Below are 24,544 nucleotides of genomic sequence, written 5' to 3' on the forward strand. Positions count from 1 at the left end.
CACACTCACTACCGAGTTCCAAACTGCCTCTGGAAGCAACGTCAGTACAAGAACTGTTCGTCGGGAGCTTCATGAAATGGTTTTCCATGGCCGAGCAGCTGTATATAAGCCTAAGATCACCATGCACACTGCTTGCCATCATTGGATCCTGGAGCAGTGGAAACCTGCTCTCTGGAGAGATGAATCACGCTTCACCATCTGGCAATCTGATGGACGAATCTGGGTTTGGAGGATGCCAGGAGAATGCTACTTGCCCAAATGCATAGTGCCAACTATGAAGTTTGGTGGAGGAGGAATAATGGTCTGGGGCTGTTTTTTATGCTTTGGGCTAGGCCTCTTAGTTCCAGTGAAGGGAAATCTTAACTCTACAGCATACAATGACATTCTAGACGATTCTGTGCTTCCAACTTTGTGGCAACAGTTTGGGGAAGGCCCTTTCCTGTTTCAGCATGACAATGTCACCGTGCACAAAGGGAGGTCCATACAGAAATGGTTTGTCAGAAATTGCAGTCGGTGAGAAAGAACTTGACTGGACTGCACAGAGCCCTGACCTCAGCCCCATTGAACACCTTTGGGATGAATTGGAACTCCGACAGCGAGCCAGGCCTAATCGCCCAACATCAGTGCCCGACCTCAAGAATGCTCTTGTGGATGAATGAAAGCAAGTCACCGCAGCAATGTCCCAACATCTAGTGGAAAGTCTTCCCAGAAGAGAAGAGGCTGTTATAGCAGGCTGTTGTAGCAGCAGAACGGGGAGCAACTCCATATTAATGCCCATGACTTTGGCATGAAATGTTCGACAAGCAGACGTCCACATACTTTTGGTCATGTAGTGTATGATCTCATCCCACTTGATGGTTAACAATGATGAACAGGGCCCTCTACCGATGCCACCTGAGTGCATTTCTCCCTGCTCTGATGAAGAGTTGTTGGCTCCTCTCATACAGGAGTAATATATTTTGTTGAATTATTTGTAAATATTTGTTAATATTAATTATTGTATTTATTTATCAGGGGTGCTGCAGCACCCTCAGCAGTCTTACTACCCGCTGCTATGTCCTTGAATCCTATGAAGCCATTTACAAAAAATGTAAAAAGCACCATTCATCTGTAAAACACATAGGTAACACTGGATAGGGACTAAATGCCTTGGTTTCTTTTTTACAAAATACATATATTTTTTAATCCATTTCCACTGTCCAACATGTGTTGAATTACCTCTTCACTTAGGTAGCTGAGCTGCCACCCATATTGACATGTCAAGATACTGCCTGCACATAGTAGTCATAAAGACCACCCACAGAAGTAACCCCTGCACGTTTTAATGGCAGATGGAGATGATTAAAGTCTCCGCGGGAAACTTGCTGGTGGAGGACTGACAAAACAGTGGTGCTGAGTGCACAAAGCAAGAATGTCCAGTACTCACCACGAGACAGGGTAACATTAGCGATGACTAAGAGTTCTACATTATTTATAGTGGAATCCAGATACAAAATGATAGGAACTTGCGCTGTGACTAATACAAGTCTGCCTTTTCTCTTGTCACAACGTCGTTGACAGTGGTAACACCTACAGCTTGTAAGATGACACCAGCAGCTTTCACAAGGCGCAGAGGGGTGTTTCATTGAGAAGTGGAGGTAGCCTACGTTCTTATTGCACATTTTCCATTTAGCGGACCTGAGAAGATAACCTGTAAGTGATGTTTGGTGCTGCTGTGCCGACACACACAGTCTCTTTGTTGATTTTTACTGGGGGAATTTATTGAACAGTTTTACTTACTCATTGACTCTGTAAGTATTTCCTTTATACTGTATTATTCATATGCAGAAAGTTGATTAAAGATATTATGAATTTTTCATAATGAAGGTCATTGATGAGGATGGTGATGGCTGTACATGATTAATAAATAGCCTGTGTTTTTGTTTAGTTTGACCACTATCTCCACTAATTGTATTTTCTACTACTCACCACTAGGCCTACTAGAAAAAACAGTTATTGACTTTGTGAGTTGGTATCTAAAAAGGGAAGCTATAGATAAAATGTATGTATTTTACAAAATGCATTAGTTTATCATTGAAATATCAGTGAAATAATGACGATTTCAAGCTGTATGTGATACATCCTAACTAATAGATGCTAACCCGACAGCTGCATTTGCCAAACCTTAATATTCATTTTGAACCTGAATATATATAAAAAAAATATCATATTTTCATATATAAAAAAATTGTATACATTTTTTTAACTTAATAAGTATGAATGTGCCTAAAATTGTACTCAATGAACAGCTTGTGCTGTGGTCACTGTTTATTTTATAAATGTCTCCTTAGAACCATCCATGCTAAAATTCCTTTTTTTTTCTGTTTGATTTTAGTGGCCTAGTAAAAAGAAATGTTCCAGTGGAATTCTAGAGTAAAGCCCCATTGTTCAAGGTGTATAAACAGCAATGGGCAATTGACCTTACAATACTATATGTCGGTCTGGGGTTTATTTAGTCTGGAATCAGTTGAGACAGAGCCATGTAACGGGCCTGGAGCCCAGCAAGATGTAGCCTACCTACCCTCCAACCAACCCTTTGAATATCTGTGTTCAGTAGGGTCGCATTACCCCAGTTAAGCTGTTTTGATCTGAGACTCGATAATTGGGGACACCAGATCTCTGTTCAAATGCTGTTTCAGAATGGTGTAGCTTCCAGCAATGCTGTTGGACATAGATATGTGTTCATAGTTGCCACAAAAAGCCTGCTGGCTGTTTGGTGGTCAATTAGTTCCACTTGACAGTAGTAAAGGGGCTCTAAGTACGTACCACAACACAGTGACAAACACTGCTGTTGGCAATTAATTTGTGTCAGGACAAGCCGTTGTCAGTTTGAGGTCTTTTCTGCTCAAACTCTTGAAGCTTGAAAGGAGGTACTATAATTTCAAGATGATAACATTCTCTCAGCCTGTTGAAAGGACACTTGTTTACCGGTGCCAGATGTGAGACAGCATCAGAGCCGTCCGACCCATCCCAATGACAGAGCCCAGGTTAGGGCCAGCTCAGGGAAAGGGAACAAGACCATCAATCAGTCTTGTCAATTTCAATTTGAATGGCCCGCTTTTGCATTACAGGAACATACTACACACATTCTTAAATTTGATATTACCAGAAGAATTCTAAACTTTTTTCCCCCTAATGGGTAGTTTGCTGCCCTGTGAGGTTGTTCCCTCCCATTAAGACACAGTCAATGAATAAGCAGCACAGTAACATGCTCCAAAATGTCACTGAAGGAAATCTTGTAGGTCTAGGTAAATGAGGTAGTGGAGACCAACATAATATCAATGCAGGTATGGGCTTGTGTGCGTCTGTGTATACTTGTGTACTGTATGGTTGCATGTTTTGGTGTCTGTGTACATGTGCAGGTGTGTGTGGGTGTACATGTATTTTCGGCCTTGAGTATAAAGATCCCTTGTGTCTAAAAAGGTAGGTCAGGGACCTTTGCACTCTTTCCGCAGCCCTGGATTGTCCTGTAGTAGAGGTGTGAATGTGGCACCTGTGTGTTCTGTTAGAGCGTGAGGCTCCCAGCCCCGGGCCGGTCAGCCTGAAAAACAGCCACATACATGGCAGACAGGCCTCCATCTACTCACCTACATTTGAATTTATAAAGCCACCCTACTAAAGTCACTATGACGAACAAAGAGGGACCGTGAGTCTACAAGATCATCAATCTGATCTGTCCATGGTTGAGGGCTTTGTTGGTACATTGACTTACTACTATTGCTATAGGTTGTGTGCTTGCTGCGCCATCTAGCCATCCCTCCCCCTTCCTACCTGCCTGGATTCCACACAGCTCCCAGGTCTCCTAGGTGTCTCCCTTAAACTGGGGCTTGTGTTGCGCAAACTATGTAGGCTTTCCTGCCCACCTGAAAAAATACTACAGCCTACTATGGTATAAATACTGTAGTATTGACTGTAGTGTTTTGGCAGACTTTACTGTAGTATTTGTTGTAGTGTATGCTGCTGTATTTACAGTTAACTATGGTACAGTACATTCAGAAAGTATTCAGACCCCTTGACTTTTTCCACATTTTGTTACATTACAGCCTAAAATTGATTAAATAGTTTCCCCCTCTCATTAATCTACACACAATACCGAATAATGACAAACCAAAAATGTTTTTTTTAGAAATGTTTGCAAATAATACCCTTTACTCAGTACTTTGTTGAAGCACCTTTGGCAGCGATTACAGCCTCGAGTCTTGTTGGGTATGATGCTACAAGCTTGGCACACCTGTATTTAGGGAGTTTCTCCCATTCTTCACTGCAGATCCTCTCAAGCTCTATCAGGTTGGATGGGGAGCCACGCTGCACAGCTATTTTCAGGTCTCTCCAGAGATGTTTGATCGATTTCAAGTCCGGGCTCTGGCTGGGCTACTCAAGGACATTCAGAGATTTGTCCCGAAGCCATCCCTGCATTGTCTTGGCTGTTAGCGGTCGTTGTCCTGTTGGATGGTGAACCTTCGCCCCAGTCTGAGGTCATGAGCGCTCTGGAGCAGGATTTCATCAAGGATCTCTCTGTACTTTGCTCCATTTATCTTTCCCTCAATCCTGACTAGTCTTCAAGTCCCTGCCACTGAAAAACATCCCCACAGCATTATGCCGCCACCACCATCCTTCACCGTAGGGATGGTGCCAGGTTTTCTTCAGATGCGACGCTTGGAATTCAGGCCAAAGAGTCTTGGTTTCATCAGACCAGAGAATTTTTTTTCCCATGGTCTGAAAGTCCTTTAGGTGCCTTTTGGCAAACTCCAAGCTGGCTGTCATGTGCCTTTTACTGAGGAGTGGCTTCCGTCTGGCCCCTCTACCAATAAAGGACCTTCAATGCTGTAGACATTTTTTGGTACCCTTCCCCAGATCTGTGCGTCAACACAATCCTGTCTTGGAGCTCTACGGACAATTCCTTCGAACTCATGGCTTGGTTTTAGCTCTGACATACACTGTCAATTTTGAAACCTTATGTAGACAGTTGTATGCCTTTACAAATCATGTCCAATCAATTTAATTTACCACAGGTGGACTCTAATCAAGTTGAAGGGTGATCAATTGAAACAGTGCACCTGAGCACCTGAGCACCTGAGCTCAATTTCGAGTCTCATTGCAAAGGGTCTGAATACTTACGTATATAAGGTATTTCTGTTGTTATTTATGTATATGTATATGTATATGTTTATGTATATGTATTGTCATTATGGAGTATTGTGTGTAGATTGATGTGGGGAAAAAATTATTTAATCAATTTTAAAATAAGGCTGTAACTTAACAAAATGTGGAAAAAGTCAAGGGGTCTGAATAATTTCCGAAGGCACTGCATAAATACTGCAGTAAAAGAGAACTGTAATATGTACTATTGTAATTACTGTAGTGTTTTTGCAGATTGAAGTGTACTGTATTATTTACTTTAGTGTTTTTGGGGACTGTAGTACGGTATACTGTATTATTTACTGTAGTGTTTTTGGGGACTGTAGTACGGTATACAGTAGTATTTACTGTAGTGTTTTTGAGGACTGTAGTATACTGTAGTATTTACTGTGATGTTTTTGAGGACATTACCGTAGTATTTACTACAGTGTGTTTGTTTTATTATCTTTGACATCAAAGTGGAAGCTTTCTCCTTTTAGGAAACCTACTAGAGAAATACTGAACGGATAGTTCAGCACTTCTGCTCTTTTCTATAACTTGTAGGGAATACAGTATATGGTCTATACTTTTCATGTATGTTTCTCAATTATGGTTGGCACAAATTGTGATATAGGGAAGGGAATGGGCAGGGTATATGCAAATTAAATACTGTAGTATTTACTATAGTATTCTATAGTTTACTACAAAATTCTATAGTAAGTACTACACATGATCGAGGGATACTACAGTGTGTAGTATAGTATTCTACAGTATACTACAGTTAATTATAGAATTCTATAGTAAACTAGTATTTTTTCATGTGGGTGCCTATGTGACAACATGACAGCTCCTTTGTCAATATTTGAAGACAATAGGACATTACCTTGAAATTATACTGTTTGTACATGTGTACCCTATCAATTTTCAGTACAGTTAGACTGATGGCTTCTGTGGGGGTTACATCCCTGTCAGCAGTCAGTATGTGTAACGGTTCTCTTGTTGTGAAGTAGAGGCGGACCAAAACGTAGCGTGGTGGTTATTCATTGTATTTTAATGAAGACACTATACATGAATAAACTGACGAAAACAAGAAACGTGAGAACTCAAAACAGCCCTATCTGGTGCAAACACAAAGACAGGAACAATCACCCACAAACACACAGTGAAACCCAGGCTACCTAAGTATGATTCTCAATCAGAGACAACTAATGACACCTGCCTCTGATTGAGAACCCTACTAGGCCGAAACATAGAAATACCCAAATCATAGAAAAACAAACATAGACTGCCCACCCAACTCACGCCCTGACCATACTAAATAAATACAAAACAAAGGAAATAAAGGTCAGAACGTGACAGTATGTTTAACCTTCCAATAGTCTGTGACTTTAAACAGAACTCACCTTTTCTTGGCAATTGAAATGAACGACACATCTGACGTTAAGATGTACATACCACAGAATCTAGGCATCTTATGGTAACACTCCACTCTAGAGTTTGTTGAAGTTGACCAGTATGTTTTCTTCTGTCTTTCACTGCAACACCGGTGCATGTGTTGTTTTCTTACCCCTGCAGATTAACTGTGGGGATTACGGGAAGTCAAAGCATGTTTCTGCATGGGGTTGGCCTTTATGATGAATACTTGTCTGGAAAGAGGAGAAATGAGGCATAGAATAGTGCCAGGGGATTGGCTCTTGGCTTTAGATGTTTGTCTATTAAATCCTTCCCTGACATCAGTTACACTAACAGTTATGACAAAAGGTTGGTGCGTGTGTGTTCATGTTTGTGGGAAGATATGTGTGTATGTGGGCTCTGTGTGTGATCTATTGTGTCAGTACATGTATTTTGTATGTTTGTGTGGGTTAGTATGTTGTCTGTATGTGTATCATCCATGCTTTTGTTTTCCACACTGAAGACCATTACGAGTTTTACCTGTGCCAAAACCTTCTCCTGCCCGGACGGACCTCCACCAACTCCAAACCTTTCCGCTCATGTGGGAGTCTGGTGGACAGTCCTCCTACTGTGCTCTGTTGATCACTCTCATAGGCCCCCCTCCCGACCTGGCCCACACTTGGCTCCTGGCTCCTGTCTCAGCTGTATGCCCCTGTCCTGGCCCCTGCCAGGAAGGTGTGGAGTGCTCCTAGGCCTGGTTAGGGTCAATGAGAGTGTTCCACACCATTCGATTTACTGTCAACTGAACGAGAGGCTAGAGCTTGTTTGAGTTGGGTTGAACTCTTGCTGTAGTAGGCTATTAAAACTTTACACAGAATGGCTGTCCTGAAATGTACAGAAAATATTGAAACACCAGAGGCTGACAGACAGGTCGACGCCCCTCTGACAAAGAGCTGATTTACAGATAGAAATGCCGCACCACAAATAAGCTCTCCAACTCCCTCCTTTGATGTGACATATTCAAATGTTGCAAATCTAGAAAAGTGACAACACAAAATATTTTAAATATGAATTAAATACAACATTAACAGTTTATTTTCCTCCTGTCCTGCAGGCAAAAGAGGAGGGAACCATGAACAGTCCAGCGGAAACAGAGGACGACCAATACAGTCCAATACATCTCACTGGGCTCGGAATATGTTGCCTCCTCAGTCCCAAACAGCACCACGATGGGCCTGGTCTGGAGAGCCCACAGCAGTACACCAAATGGCTCCCCAGCCGCCACGAGGCCAGCCTGCTGCCCATGAGAGAAGACCTGGCTCTCTGGCTCAACATATTTCTAGGTAGTGTGACCTTCACATGATTTTTATGTTGTTACAAAGCACCTGCAACAAACTTGTAACCATCTTGGGGTTTGGGTCTTTTAAAACACTTTTAACAAGGAATGTGTCTAAACTATGACTAAGATAATGTGATGCATTGGTTTCGCTAGATTCTTGTGCAACATAGGCCTATTTTTTTAGTTTCTGAACATCAATACAAATGTCACCCAATGACATACAGGTTATGTGAGGACATGAAACTGGATCATACTTTTTATATTGGATAAGGGGGACCTTGCTATTGGTTGGTGTTCTGAACCTAAAAGGCATACATGAACCTAAATCTTTGAAATACCCCTGCATGTCTGGTCACTGAAAGGAACCCTGTTAAGATTCCAAGGGAACAATATTGTTGGAAGGAAGTCAGGAAGGAGCTGAACATGTCACAGCCTGTGTGTGTCTGGGTCGGGGAGACGACTAGATAATATCCATCACTCACACATAGGGATCGACTTGCAACAATGCAAGCCACGCATAAGTATTTTCTAGGTCTACAACCAGGAAGTTTGCATGAGAATGATGTCGTTAATAATAAGGTCCCATTAATAAGGCAAATTCTTCAGTTTAATATGGCAAGTGCATTACTCCAGATCAACACCCTTATCATTATTCACAAATAATGCCAGAGCAGTATAGTACATCTCTGTCATCACAGTGAGTAGTAACCTCAGGACAAAAACACCTGTGTAATGACATATAACGCCCTACATGATAAGTATGTAGTCACTATAAAGTCACTTATCATGTACAGATACAAAAATGTAAACAGGGTATAAGTAAATAAAACATTATTATTAGATGTAAAGCACACAGTGATATAAGACAAGTATTTGATGTGAAATGGGCTCCCCTTTCTGTGGCCTGTTTAGCATGGTGTTGGTGACTGACGTTTCTCACCACAGACTCTGGGGTCACGGCTGACAGCCTGATGGACAGGCTGGATAATGGGGTTCTGCTGTGCCAGCTGGCCGAGGAGCTACAGGAAAGGATGATCCAATGCAGCAATGGCAAGGTAACATACAAACATACATGACCATAGACAGCATTCATTACATGATCCCAATTAAGAATATCAATCTTTCATCAACTTACTTATGCCATACAGATGTCTATATTTCAGTGGCTCAGTCTTTTTAAAACATTTATTTCAGGTAGGCTAGTTGAGAACAAGTTCTCATTTGCAACTGCGACCTGGCCAAGCTAAAGTAAAGCAGTTTGACACATACAACAACACAGAGATACACATGGAGTAAAACAAACATACAGTCAATAATACAGTAGGAAAATCTATATACAGCATGTGCAAATGAGGTCGGATAAGAGAGGTAAGGCAATAAATAGGCCAAGGTGGCAAAGTAATTACAATATAGCAAATAAACGCTGGAATGGTAGTCTAAGACACTCTGCAAATTGAGCCATCTCTGGTGTACATTTGGTGTATTTTTGTATTATGATGAAACCTAGCCATCACTTGAAAGTAGACAGTAAAGGACATTTCACTGAGAGTCTCTGGTTTTGAAGTCACCATCTGTGGTTCTCCTCACCCCTTCTCTGCTGCTGCTGATACTGATACTGACTGAGAACTGCATAATGCAACGCTTCATTGTCATTCTTGAATTGTGTTTACTAGTAACTGTTTCCTAAATTTATAAAAAAATAACTCAATATTGTTTATAATCTTACACAGAATCTTCCCAAGTGCTGGCTGTTGGAGTTACTTTCTATGGTTCACATCTGACTAGACATTTGGAGGGAATTTAATTAAAGGCCCAGTGCTGTCAAAATGATGTTTTACTGTTTTACTGTTTTCAGCTGATAAAACTATCAATGTAAAAAAGTGAAACATTTGATCAGTGTATTTCCTGATAGTTGCTGGTTGAAAATACATTCTACACAGGACCTTGTAATCAGCAGGTTTTGCATGGGTGACATCACCAGGCGGTTAATTAGTTAAAGGCCCAATGCAGTCAAAAACGTGATTTTCTTGTGTTTATATATATATATATATATTTCCACACTATGAGATTGGAATAATACTGTGAAATTGTGAAAATTATGATAATGCCATTTTAGTGTAAGAGCTGTTTTAAAAGACCGCCTGAAATGTCAGCCTGTTTTGGTGGGATGGAGTTTAGTTAATTAGTTAATAGAGCAATAACATAGAGATTTCCAAACCTCCCTGGCATTAACAGTTAGTTTTCAGTTTGCCCCTCCCCATTCAGACCACTCCCAGACAGTCCTAGCAAAATTCTTGATTGAGAAATGTTTTTTTGTTTGATATTGATCTAAAAATGGCTGCACTGGGCCTTTAAGAACATAATTGATGCTAAGAGGATAATGTAGTGGGATTGACCCCAAATTAGCTGTTATTAATAATTATAATGCACTAATTATACCATGTTATACACTGAGTATAAAAAAAACATTAAGAACAGCTGCTCTTTCCATGACTCAGACTGACCAGGTGAATCCAGGTGAAAGCTATGATCCCTTATTAATGTCACTTGTTAAATCCACTTCAATTAGTGTAGATGAAGGTGATGAGACAGGATAAAGAAGGATTTTTAAACCTTGAAACAACTGAGACATGGATTGTGTGTATGTGCCATTCAGAGAGTGAATGGGCAAGACAAAAAATGTAAGTGCCTTTTTAAAAATATTTTTTTTACCCCTTTTTCTCCCCGATTTTGTGGTATCCAATTGTTGTAGTAGCTACTATCTTGTCTCATCGCAACAACTCCCGTACGGGCTCGGGAGAGACGAAGGTTGAAAGTCATGCGTCCTCCGATACACAACCCAACCAGCCGCCTTCTTAACACAGCGCGCATCCAACCCGGAAGCCAGCCGCACCAATGTGTCGGAGGCTACACCGTGCACCTGGCAACCTTGGTTAGCACGCACTGCGCCCGGCCCGCCACAGGAGTCGCAGGTGCGCGATGAGACAAGGACATCCCTACCGACCAAGCCCTCCCTAACCCGGACGACGCTAGGCCAATTGTGCGTCGCCCCACGGACCTCCCGGTCGCGGCCGGTTACGACAGAGCCTTGGCGCGCTCTGATAGCACAGCTGGCGCTGCAGTACAGCGCCGTTAACCACTGCGCCACCCGGGAGGCCCAAATGTAAGTGCCTTTGGGGGTATGGTAGTAGGTGCCAGGCGCACCGGTTTGTGTCAAGAACTGCAATGCTGCTGGGTTTTTCATGCTCAACAGTTTCATGTGTCTATCAAGAATGGTCCACCAGCCTATGGACATTAAGACACCTTTACACAACTGTGGGAAACATTGTAGTCAACATGGGCCAGCATCCCTGTGGAACGCTTTCAACACATTGTAGAGTTCATGTCCTGACAAATTGACGCTGTTCTGAGTGCAAAGGGGGGCAACTCAAAAGTAGGAAGGTGTCCTTAATGTTTGGTATACTCCCTGTATTGAGCTGAATTAGAGTACATTGACTTGGTGATTGTCCCTGTGTATTTTCCCCAGCCCTTCGTCCGCAGGGGGATTAATTGGCGAGCTGATGCTGCTTCTGGCTCTTTCTTTGCCCGGGACAACGCTGCCAACTTCCTCTACTGGTGTCGGAAGATTGGTGTGGATGAGACCTACCTGTTTGAGTCTGAAGGTTTGGGTGAGTGCCTACTTGCTTGTTCATTTCTGTCTGGCATTGACAGGACACAAATCTGTCCTTAAACAGCCAATATCCATCAAGTTGTCTAAGAGAGAATCTGTAAATCTCTGTCAGAGTCAACCAGATTAACTCATGAACACTGAAATGGTGTGGCTAATTGGCAACAGACCCTACAGTTAGATCATTAACACACTTCTGCCGATTCTAATCTGTTGTAAATCTGTGCTCAAGATGTGCAACGTCCAGAGACTTAGCAGAGATAATCTTATTGAGAAACAGTCCTCATACACTTCACAAGATGTCTGGTTTTAAAACGTTCCCGACGCCCATCCCATCTCTACTCTCATCCATATACAGTATATACAGTTCAAGTTTACGTACACCTTAGCCAAATACATTTAAACTCAGTTTTCAACATTTCTGAAATGTAATCCTAGTAAAAATTCCCAGTCTTAGGTCAGTTAGGATCACCACTTTATTTTAAGAAATGTCAGAATAATAGCAGAGAGAATGATTTATTTCAGCTTTTATTTCCCTCATTACATTCCCATTGGGTCAGAAGTTTACAGACATTCAATTAGCATTTGGTAGCATTGCCTTTAAAATGTTTAACTTGGGTCAAACGTTTCGGGTAGCCTTCCACAAGCTTCCCACAATAAGTTGAGTGAATTTTGGCCCATTCCTCCTGACAGAGCTGATGTAACTGAGTAAGGTTTGGAGGCCACCTTGCTCACACACGCTTTTTCAGTTCTGCCCACAAATTTTGTATAGGATGAGGTCAGGGCTTTGTGATGGCCACTCCAATACCTTGACTTTCTTGTCCTTAAGCCATTTGCGACAACTTTGGAAGTATGCTTGGGGTCATTGTCCATTTGGAAGACCCATTTGCAACCAAGCTTTAACTGATGTCTTGAGATGTTGCTTCAATATATCCCCCTAATTTTCCACCCGCATGATGCCATCTATTTTGTGAAGTGCACCAGTCCCTCCTGCAGCAAAGCACCCCCACTACATGATGCTGCTCCCCCCCCCACCTTTGGGCTTGCAAGCATCCCCCTTTTTCCTCCAAACATAATGATGGTCATTATGGCCAAACAGTTCTATTTTGTTTCATCAGACCAGAGGACATTTCTCCAAAAAGTTTGATCTTTGACCCCATGTGCAGTTGCAAACCGTAGTCTGGCTTTTTTATGGCGGTTTTGGAGCAGTGGCTTCTTCCTTGCTGAGCGGCCTTTCAGTTTATGTCGATATGGGACTTGTTTTACTGTGGATATAGATACTTTTGTACTTATTTCCTCCAGCATCTTCACAAGGTCCTTTTCGGTTGTTCTGGGATTGATTTGCACCTTTCACACCAAAGCACGTTCATCTCTAGGAGACAGAAGGCGTCCCCTTCCTGAGCGGTATGACGGCTGTGTGGTCCCATGGTGTTTATACTTGCGTACTATTGTTTGTACAGATGAACGTGGTACCTTCAGGTGTTTGGAAATTGCTCCCAAGGGTCAACCAGACTTGTGGAGGTCTACAATTATTTTTCTGAGGTCTTGGCTGCTTTCTTTTGATTTCCCCATGTCAAGCAAAGAGGCACTGAGTTTGAAGGCAGGCCTTTAAATACATCCACAGGTACACCTCCAATTGACTCCAATGATGTCAAATAGCCTATCAGAAGCTTCTGAAGCCATGACATCTCTTTCTGAAATTTTCCAAGCTCTTTAAAGGCAGAGTCAACTTAGTGTATGTAAAATTCTGACCCACTGGAATTGTGATAGTGAAATAATCTGTCTGTAAACAATTGTTGGAAAAGTTACTTGTGTCAAGCACAAAGTAGATGTCCTAACCAACTTGCCAAAACTATAGTTTGTTAACAAGAAATTTGTGGAGTGGTTGAAAAACTAGTTTTAATGACTCCAACCTCAGTGTATGCAAACTTCTGACTTCAACTGTATAAATACTCTATCATACCCTCTCATCAGACCATGGGAGGTGCTGTTTCCCGTTCAGTCCTCTTCTCTGTTCTGTAGAAGCATGGCCCGACTGGGAAAACATTCTAGTGTCACCTGTCTTTGTCCCCCACTGACTCTCTAGCTTTTATCTGTGACTGTCACTATGAGAACGCCAGCCATGCTTCCTCACTAGCTGTAGAGGATTTAGCGAGTGGATGAGATGGTTTAAAGAGAATGAAAGAGACAGATGTTTAGGTGGAGCTGGAAAGCAGGTCAGCTCACAGTGCTACCTGACTCTGTACCTTGAAAATAGGGATGATATATTTTCTTCTGTGACTTGGATTGTCTTGTCTTAGGATCATGTATCACTCATTCACCTCTGTTTCTGTTCGATGCCTTCAGTACTGCGGAACATGGGAGACTAGTTATAGCATGTTGACCCCATTTAGTGATGTTAACTGTGTGTGCGGTATACCTATTCACCTGGGCATGTTCCTGCATGGGCATGCATGACACTGAGAGAGTTAATGTGTAGGTTTAACTACCATACGCGTCAGTTTGCCCCCTAGTCTGACTAAACTGGCTTGTTGGTGAATTTTCTCTCAGAATGATAGAACAGGTACATGATGACTACTGTATTTTTCAATTTTTATGTTTGACACAGGAATTTTAAAGTCATTCACACTGTATATTTTCATACGTACCTAATTGCTTAAATTGTTGTACTTCAATGTACAACTACATGTAAGTGTAGACTGTGTATTTGTGGCATTATGTCTGCTCTACTCTATTCCTGCTTTCTCTCCTCCCTCTTCCCTGCTGCATCTCTGATCTCTGGTGTAGTGATGGATTTGCAGAATAGAGCAATGACCAGAGCAAAGAGCAAAGGAACTTCATTGCCAATTTCAAAGATCAAAGGTTACCTATGGACACAGTCGGGAGGTGTGTCCAACGTGTTTCACATTTGAACTCTAATACCATAACTTTTCCCAATTGTTTGTGTTTTGGTGGTGCTTAATTTTCATGTTAGGCTACTGAGAGAAGTTAATTTCACTACACAGTATATCCATGATTCCTTTCCCTCCAAAACAAAACCACACCTTCTGTCCCTGTGAAATGAAATTACATGTTTAGAACAAGATATGTTTTGATAAGTATTTTAATCACTTTGGAGAGCCTGACTTTGAAGACTACGGATGATTACAGGCATTGAGCGTGCTGTGTTAAGCCTGCATGCCCACGTTTTCTTTAGACACGTTTCTGGTGCCTGCAGGGATTTGAGTTCAGCTTAAAGGATAGCTGGGCTGGAGAAAGGCATAACCCCTCCTGAGTCCTCACTGATATTCACCCGTATTCAAAGTGCTGCTTTTGTTTTCATTTTCCTCATAGAGAATGTCCTGTTATATCTTTGCAAGCATCTCTTTTGGCAGCTGAATGATACTCATTGTTAATGGGTAGCATGTGTGTGGGGTTCTTGAAATGTAAACACATTGGTTTGATCTTTATTCAATTTTGTCTGTGTGAATCCTCATATTCAAATAGCATGGTGCAGGATGAAGGTCCTGACATTCTGACAGTCTGTGTGGTTTGTCATGGACATTCATGTTTACATTTACACATGTAGCTGCTGTTCATGTCATCAGGCTTTATACATAAAGATAATACATTAATATGACAGTATTTGTTTAGCCATGACATAAGTTGTGTGTGCTTTATGGGCAGTGCTCCACAAACAGCCTCGGGAGGTGTGTCTCTGTCTTATGGAGCTGGGAAGGATTGCAGCCAGGTGAGTTGTCATGACTCTGTGTACATCATTCACTCAGACTTGCACAACTGCGCTTTTCCCTGTTCACGGAATCTTTCTTTACCAACCGTCTAACAGTCATGGTGTCTCACTGACTCACTCTCAGGTATGGTGTGGAGCCCCCAGGGTTGGTGAAGCTGGAGAGAGAGATGGAGAGGGAGGAGGGAGGGTCTCTCACCCCATCGTCACCTCTGGCCTTCCCCTCACCCACAGCTCTTCCCTTAATCTTACCGCTGCTCCGTGCTCCTACACCCCCTGCTTCTGTATCCCCACCTCCCAGTCCAAGCACACCCCCTTCCCCAGCCCCAATAGACCCTACACCTGCAACTTCCATCTCATCCTCGTCAACCACCACTAGCACAACTTCCACTCAAACCTCATCTGTTATCACTGTCACAACCTCCACTCAGACCCCTCCCACAACACCAACCACAGATCCTATCTCAGCCCTGAGCCTTACAGAGACCCCTGTCTCCCCATCTCCACATCCTCCACCACTGCCGTCACCTCCATCCCAACCCTCACCCTCCCCCTCACCTAAGCCCAAGGCGCGTCGTCCAAGCAAATCATCTGCTAAGAAGACTCCAAGCACATGCGACTTGTTGGATGACATTGTAAGTACCTCCTCTCAAATAGGCCTAAAGTAACCATGAATTACCCATCAATATAATGAGAAGTACAGAAGCTAATCAGTGTCATCTTGCCCCACTGACTGTATCGTAGGAAAGATCTTAAGTATTGACCTAGTCTAGCACACCAGACTTCCTCTCCAATTGTTTAGCAAACATTCTTAGCGGTGATAATGCTGGTAGGTATAGCCTACGGGAAGAAGGAGGTTATGTCTTTGCTTGCTTTATCTGAGAGATGTTTTGTGTTTCAGGTGAGAAACATTATCAGGGACACGCCATGCAGCTGCCCCACTAAGTTCCCTGTGGAGAAGCATCCTAAAGGATGCTACCGTGTCGGGGAGAAGATCCTCTACGTACGAGTATGTTAAAACCCCTTCCTTCACCCTAATTGTAAGGGGTTAATAAACTTCAGGCAGTTGCGTGAAACCATGGAAGTAGATTATATTTATATTGTTCTATACAACAACCACATGAGGAAATATAAGGCATTTAATTTGTTGGTATTGACTTAATACCAACATATTACATTCTTTGCATTTTCTTATGTAGTTGTTTTTTAATCAAGTGATATTTAAGAATGTTGATTGACATATATTCAGAATATTGAGCAATGAGGGCGTGTTTGCTGCAATAAGTGGAAATCTGTAGAGAAGGACTTGTTCCAGGCAAAGCCCCATGGGATACAGGGTTGCTTGGCAACAGTAGACTGAGTTCTAATGGTGAAAAAGTATTATTAAAACATGCCCAGGTTTGTAATACTTGATTTGTCCTAATGTGTATTGAATGTCTTACAAATAAATTATTGTAAATTATTTTGTTTAACAAAAAGTGAAATCTTAGCTATAATGTCAAATTAACATTTATACTTGATTGAGTAAAATGTGCATTTTGCCTTTAGTTGCTCCATATCTAACATATTCTGAAATGGACTATTCAATTCCATAGTTAATTTATCAACAATTGGATGGGGTCGCACTCTATGGGTTCAACGAACCAGAAATGCATCAATTGCTTCCTCAGTGGAAGCTTTCCCTATATGGCCTTGACTGACACTGTAGCATCGTCTGTCTGCTGTCCACACTGAGCTGACAGACCAAACCGTAGGTTGTTTCTCATCTTTTGGGGACAATTGGTCACCAACAGAAGACCGTTTTAATGCTCAGTTAATGTTATTGAAATCCATTGGCTTAGAATGTGTTACTCAATAACAGTGTGTGATTTAGCTGTCTTTGTCAGTAAGCTGACACGCTGAGTTACAACTGCATTCCTATTTTTTCCCCCTGAGCAACAGACACCTTATTTTTACCACCCATTTAGATATAATGGCTGCCTTAGACTCACGGAACACCTGTTTCTCAGTAATAGTCAAATGTCTAACATGGGAAAACATGCCCTTACGCCACATCAAAGAAAATGGAGGTCATAAAAATGGATAGCCAAGGGATGTTGTTGGTTTATGGCCAAGTTCAGTGAGGCTGTATGTTTAGGACGAACATTTACAAAATGGAGAAATATGCGTACCCTGACGGTTTCATGGTCACGGTATTGCATCTTTCCTTTCTTTCATCCTTCAGTGTTTCTCGGCAACCAAGGTCATATGACTGGGGTTTGGTTGCATGTAAACCGCTTGTCTGTTGAAGCTCTGTAATTTTCCTGATATTCCAGATGTCCTCCCCTAAACACACTTTGGCTTATTTTAGTCTTCTGTGGCTTCCTGAGAATAACTGCTAATTACAGATTTAATTACAGAAGCATGGACTTGTGCCAGGCTACGTTACCTTTTCCACTTTAGATTGTCTGTGTGCACAACATCTCCATCCTAACTGTTATTACTGTACAGCAACATGGACTTGTGCCAGGCTACGTTACCTTTTCCACTTTAGATTGTCTGTGTGCCCAACATCTCCATCCTAACTGTTATTCCTGTACAGCAGAGGTATTCAACTGTGGGTCTGCAGCCCATGTACCTCAGGGGGTCCGCAAAGTATATTTTTTAATATAGTGTATTTTATTTTATTATTTCAACGTTTTTAAGAATATTGCTAGCAACAACAGAATGAATACATTGTGAATAACAGAAAATATTATTATTTTCATCCACACCAGAAAAGAAGATACATTTTCTTTCTAATGTCGCCTAAGGTATGACGGGGGTCCTTGGGTTTTCGGTTGCCTAGGAGGAGGTTCCTGGGTAAGAAAAGGTTGAAGACCCCTGTTGTACAGCACTACCTACAGGATACACAGTCCTTTCTCTCAATCACTAAAAAACACACTTCTCTTCTCTGTATGAATAGAGCACTACAGTTCACTCCCCTGTAAAGATGTTACCTGTGAATGTGTGAAGTGATGCCCATTAACCAGGCCTTGATAACCCCTGTATGTCTGTCTGTCTGTATGAGTCCTGTGATGTTTCCTTGCCTTTTTAAAGAGCAGAATCTATTGATTACTAAAACCAAGTCATTAGTGGTGTGATTTAATCAGACAGCTCATTGAAGCCTGGCCTGGTATGACACCACCTCTCTCCACTGGAGATTTTTCAATCATGCTAGCCCTGGAGGGCTCCATGCAGCATTCTCAGCTGTTGAAGAAAGGAAGGCTTTTCTTCTCCAAGCCCAATTAAGCACCAGGCTTTATAGCAGGAATGGTAACTGTGTCTGGCACTGAAGAGAATGGAGACATTAAAACCTCTCACAATATCATTTCACTTCCATTACTTCCTATTTCCATCAGAACACATAGGAGCTTTGTTTGGTTTGCTTTATATTTTAGCAGTGGTCTGATAGCTATAAAAAGAAGACATATCTCCATTTGAGCAATCATTTAAGTTCTATAGGATTAGTTCTATGGGTTCTATGGGTTCTATGGGATCACCTAAAAGGAAAACGCAGTTTAATTTCAGAATAAGTAGGAGATGGTGGTTAGATTATATTAAAGGCCCTGCCCTTTTTGCATGTGACAAGATCCTCCCATAGAGTGAGATATATGTGAATTTCTACAATACAATTACTCCATCTCTCATGTAATGACCAGTGCAATCACAATACATTTTCCTCAGAAGGGAATGGTTAAAGCATGGCCCCTAGTGGATGATGGGTGAAGGCCTCTTCCCCCATTAGCATTCTCATGAATCTTTCAACAACAAACGGGAGGAGAGAGAATCAATAGAGCTGCCAGGGAAGGAAGACACAGGGGAATCCAGCAGTCAGCTTATGGGCTGTAGTAAAGGCACACGTGTGGGGGGGCAGGGGCTGTTAGAATGAATCTGATTATATAGAAGAAGATGTCTGCCACAGGGGGTTGTGTGCACAATTCCTGAGAAAGTCTACTTGCATAATTCTACTATGTGAATATTGAGTTTTGAGAGCCATAACAGTCATAACGTATTTTGACCAGTATTCTGAGTTGACTAGTGTTCTGTTTACATACGCAATTAAATAAATACAGTAACCCAAATATATTTTCCTCATAGAGCTCTTGAAATGTATTGCTGTAGGCTATAATACAAATCCTTATAGCCTACAGTATTTTAGCCCACATTTGTATGGATAGCTCTAACCTACGGTTGATGAGTGGGAAAAACATAGGTGTTTCCCTCCACTGCTCCTGCTCCCCCTCCCTCCTTCTTACCCTTGTGTTCGTGTGTTATGTCAAACTTGACCCCGCTGTCAGCGATAACATTTTAATCTGCCGGTGGACAGCTGAGGCAGATCACGTCTCAGGGGCTTCTTTGGTTGGTAAATGGGACTACCAGGCATTGTCTGTGTGCACGTGGGTGCTTGTGTATGTGCGTGTGTGTATTCACTTACACCCCTCCACCGTCCATCTCGCCATTAGCATGCATAGTGGAGAACAGGAGGCGTATAGCAGGGGTGTAAATCTGCTTGTATTATCACATTCTTAATGGTTCCATAATGAAGGGGTTATGGGCGATAAGGAAGGAGGGGGTGGGCCGGTGTTGACAGAAGGACGGCTGGCCAGGCAAGGCCTCTTGGGAATCTAGACGTCTGTGTGGAGCTACAGCTTTGTAAAGAGACAGCGATCTCTATTTTGCTGCTTTCATTTTCTTACAATCCGACTGTATTATTTGAGAGCTGTTGCCATGGTAGCGTCAGGTTTGTACCAGACCAGAGGGTGATGTGTAGAGGAAGGTGTCTATGCAGTATGTTGTCAGAGGGCTTGATTTAAAGAGTTATCTCAGAGTGTTTGCCTGCTATCGCAGGTGTTCTAAGTGTAACTATGTACATGGTGACTTCACAACAACGTACTATTTATGAATGCTGTGTGCGTGCCTCCGTGCCCGTGCGTGCCCGTGTGTGCCCGTGCATGCATGTCTGTGGATTAGTCCACTGCATGTGCTCAGCTGGCGTCATGAGGCAGTGTTTCATTTGGCTTAATGAGATTTTGACAAATCTGTCTCCTTCTATGGATCAGAGATCATTTGACTTTCATGAGGGCTGTTACACAGGCAGAAGGAACTGGTCAATATTTGATTAGAAGGGTATCTTCTCTTCTCTTCTTCTCGGGGGTCATACAAAGAGCAGTTTCAGTCTGGGGAGTGGATCATAACATTTTCCAAGGTTACTATGCCTTGGCCTACTTGAAATCAGACATAGGTGAAGGGGGATTCAAAACCAAGCTAGGTACTGAGCAACAAACAAGTACTTTTGTTGTGATATGGTTGAATTGGTTAAGTTGCTCAAATGGAATAGCAGTCATGGGTTTTATTGTACCTGCTGTTTCTGACTATCCCCTCCATCTTGTTCTTCCTGCAGATGCTGAATGAGCGTCATGTGATGGTGCGCATCGGGGGAGGCTGGGAGACCTTGGGATGTTACCTGCTGAAGCATGACCCCTGCCGGAGTCCACCGGTCACCCCGGTCAGGACCTGTTGGGCCAAAGGCAAGTCCCCCAACATGAAGGACCTCTTACCACTGTCACCAGACAGCTACATGGTGGTGGGGGCACACTCCCGTGCCAAGAAATAAAACATGAATCTGTTCAACCATAACAGATAACTGACACCACAACCTAGCAATGAAGCTTCCTGGTTATGCTGAGCATATGATGTTTTTTTCTGGGGATTTATTTGAATGAAAGCTATTGCCTAGTGACCAGAGGTGTGTGTGTGTGTGTGTGTGTAGATTTATCTTTGGTGAAGTTGGGTTTAGTGGCTCACATGTATGTAGAATGGTATATTTTATCATCTAAAGGAATTCAACAAAATACCTGGTATGGTGTTATTTTGGGGCAGCAGGTAGCCTAGGTGTTAGAGCGTTCGGACAGTAACCGTAAAGTTGCTAGATCAAATCCCTGAGCTGACAAGCTAAAAATCTGTTGTTCTGCCTGAACAAGGCAGTTATTAATAACCCATTGTTTCTAGGCCGTCATTGTAAATAAGAATTTGTTCTTAACTGACTTGCCTAGTAAAATAAAAAAATAAGATTCTTTTGAAAAAGTGATCTTACCTGTAAAAATCGATCCTGTAGTCTTTAAAAGAGTTGATTCAGAATGGCTAGTATAGCTGAGAGGTAATGGCATTTAGAATTGTATTTTACTACATTGGATGAGGGCTCATCTGAAGACTGTCCAGTCATTTCTCTATAAGAATTGGTTTATTGTATTATAAAATATTTTTGTTAGAACCCTGAGAGAAGACGATATAGGGATCAGTTATGAAAGGTTTATTTTTCATTATTTGATGTATATTCTGGAATGTACTCTGATTGAATATCATGTAATGACATCACATGGGCATGAAAAAGGGCAAAAATGTGAACTATCAATGTATCTGTAGTCAGATGTTCGATGGTTAGCTATTACCTTGCAGCCTTGACTTTTTCTGTTGCTGGAATTAACACGACTGAGGACACAGCCAGAAAATACACAACTCTCCTCTAGGTGGCACTGTGTCATAAGCAATAGATGGTACAAGTAACACTTAGCCCAGGGTTTCTTAGCCTCTATGGCTGAATTTAGACATGCAGCACAATTAGGATATTTTTTTTGACCAATCAAATCAGCCTTATTAAGATGATCTAATTTGAAAAGACCTGTGATTGGTCAAAAGACCTATTGGTGGAAAAGAAGATCAGAATTGGGCTGCCTGTCTAAATGCAGCCTAATATTATTACAGGGAATTCATCCACTGAGGTCCACTTAAAGTAAGTCTAGCATTTGGACTAAATCAGTGTCAGCTCACTAACTGACAGATGTCGGCAACATCCATGTGATTGTTTTTAAAACCTCATAAATGCTGTATTAAGTTTGGAGAATGAATATGTGCTACATACTGATGAAAGACAAACTGAGATGGATGATGGTTGTTTTTTTTAATTGTCAAATCATGGCATTCATGTAATTCCTCTGAAAAATGTGCCACATGTCCAACCAAAACTTTACTGCAGTGGTTGCAAGAACCATAATAGCCTATTTGATTATACTCTCTATGAGTGTGAAATTGTGTACATGTAAGCCAAAATGGGCAGTATACGGGAAGAGGTTTACCTAAGCTCAGTGTTTTTCTGTTGTGACATAAGATGACAAAATACATGAAATATACAGACACAGTTGACTTATTAATTACATTTTATTTCAGTAAAATAAATTAGATTAAAAAATGGACACAAGTTTGAATACATTAAAAGAAATGAAACATAATGATCTCATGCGAGACTATAATGTCTTTTAATCGTCTTTCTCCATCCTCGTGGATTGAACCAGTATAAATGACGTGTAGAAAATCATAGCAGTGCTACTTAAAGAGGTGCCACTTGAAATTGTGGCATTTGTACAGTGTCCCACATTGCTCACACTGAACACTTTCCAGTTCCTCATGAAACACTAGAAGTCCCAATAAGAGAACTACTTTGCTGTCACTTTTGCATACAAGTTGTATATTGTGCTTACCCCTTCTCTCATTCTTTTTTACGTGGCCATTTGACCACTTTTTCAGAAATCTTGCTCTGCTACCCAGATTTTTCTCTATCAACCGGATTAGCAACAAAACCTTTATCATGATTCAAACAACGCAATTGCAATACATGTATTGTTTATTGTAGCAATTATCCATGCATTCAATACCATTGGCCAATTTAGAGATCTAAGGGACAAAAGCTGTACATGTGTGTTAATATAAACTGGAGGAGAAGACTGTGGATGAACTCAGAATGGCAGCAGAACACCACCAATATCCACAACTCTTTTACAAGTCTGAGGTGGTGCTACATGTAGTAACAATGTTGGGATGTTTCACTTTGTAGTCACTTTGAGGCAATGTTTTTATCTACAGTCAAACACTAATTCACTGGAAAGGTTATAGCTCATCACCTCACCTCATAACACTGCTGAAAAAGTGTTACAATGAGTGTGCTTTTTTAAAATATAGGTAACAAAACGGTGTTCCTTGAGTACTCTGTACTCACAAAATACATAAATTCCATCTTACCTGTAATTCCATCTTAATTCATGTATAGTGCTAGCCTCCGAAGCCTGTCTGAACCCAGACCTGCCAAAAACAACATGGCCTGAGTTTCATCCCAGACCCTTTATGTAATACACAAGTGTGCTTGTATCATTATTACACCTCTCAAGTCCTGCAAGAACTGGGTACTTACAGAGTACATTAATCAAATGTTACCCAAATGAGGGCCTTTTGACCTCTCCTGATCTCTATGAATTGCGAAGGGGACTCAGAAAACTGCAATGGGCCAGTATGACTGCCTGTTGCCTGGGGCAAAAGTGGCACTGAAATTAGAAATGGTGAGCTCCCTCAATTCATTCAGCAGGAAAGTGGTCGACTCAATAGGGATCCTTCATACTGAAGTGATGCAGATGATGCTTTAACAGGACATCATGTTGTCTGCTTACAAGATGCCACATTATTGGTCTTGTCTCCAAGAGACCTGAGCTGATTCCTAGTTTCCCCTACTGAGGAAGAATACAGAGAACAGCTATGTGCAAGAGCAGACACCCCTGCATCAAACGTGAGGAGAGAAGGATTGGTAGACAGGAAAAAACAACATACCAGTGGTGTTACTGATGTAAACATGATATTGAGTATGACTTTTTACAGCCCTACTGCTCTCTCAATGTAAATCTCAACATTACCCATTTTCACTTACAGAAGAATATTGACAAAAAATGTTGTGTTGAATAAGACATGGATTCAATGATACACTTTAACAGAAGCTTTGGGAATCTATGCTGTGCAAATACCTGCATTTTGCAGCAGTTCACACAAAACAAATCACTCAATGGATTGATACTTGCTACAATGTGTTGTGCTATGTGAAAGGTTTTTGTGACAGAATACATTAAATGCAAGTTCAACACTGGTGTCTGCCATTCAATTCCTGCCAAATCCAAGACGGCAGGTATTGTCACTTATAACTGTAAATTACCGTCTGTCATTGTTTCTAAGTTTGAATGTGTTACCAGAAGGTTACATTTTTATTCATTGAACCCCGTCCTTCAACATACAATATTTACTGATCCTTAAAGGTCCAATGCAGACGTTTTTATTTCAATATCAAATCATTTCTGGGTAATAATCAAGTACCTTACTGTGATTGTTTTCAATTAAAACATCTTCTCAGCAAAGAGCAATTTCTCAA

The 24,544-nt window shown here is 41.6% G+C and overlaps 1 protein-coding gene across 2 annotated transcripts; it reads left to right on the forward strand.

Moving 5' to 3' along the window:
• The first annotated feature begins 1,426 nt into the window (after positions 1-1,426).
• On the forward strand, positions 1,427-24,543 carry LOC110526517 (growth arrest-specific protein 2-like). Of its 2 annotated transcripts, XM_036980892.1 has the most exons (9): positions 1,428-1,790; positions 7,664-7,892; positions 8,834-8,943; positions 11,415-11,556; positions 14,343-14,441; positions 15,222-15,285; positions 15,410-15,917; positions 16,184-16,291; positions 20,705-24,543. In XM_036980892.1, exons 2-9 carry the CDS (start codon positions 7,682-7,684, stop codon positions 20,915-20,917), a joined length of 1,455 nt encoding a protein of 484 aa, XP_036836787.1. In that variant the 5' UTR covers positions 1,428-1,790; positions 7,664-7,681; the 3' UTR covers positions 20,918-24,543. The 2 variants fall into 2 exon arrangements, with proteins under 2 accessions (XP_036836788.1, XP_036836787.1); XM_036980893.1 differs by lacking the exon at positions 14,343-14,441 and having other exon boundaries at positions 1,427-1,790.
• Position 24,544: the final 1 nt, after the last annotated feature.

The sequence above is a fragment of the Oncorhynchus mykiss genome, chromosome 6 (genome assembly GCF_013265735.2).
Source record: "Oncorhynchus mykiss isolate Arlee chromosome 6, USDA_OmykA_1.1, whole genome shotgun sequence".
Lineage (NCBI taxonomy): Eukaryota > Metazoa > Chordata > Actinopteri > Salmoniformes > Salmonidae > Oncorhynchus > Oncorhynchus mykiss.

Excerpts from the sequence above, each read along its gene's own strand:
- LOC110526517 (XM_036980892.1), top strand. The coding sequence starts at position 7,682 with ATGAACAGTCCAGCGGAAACAGAGGACGACCAATACAGTCCAATACAT. Across the intron at positions 7,893-8,833 it reads CTGGCTCAACATATTTCTAG|ACTCTGGGGTCACGGCTGAC; the intron begins GTAGTGTGACCT and ends TTCTCACCACAG. Across the intron at positions 14,442-15,221 it reads CCTATGGACACAGTCGGGAG|TGCTCCACAAACAGCCTCGG; the intron begins GTGTGTCCAACG and ends CTTTATGGGCAG.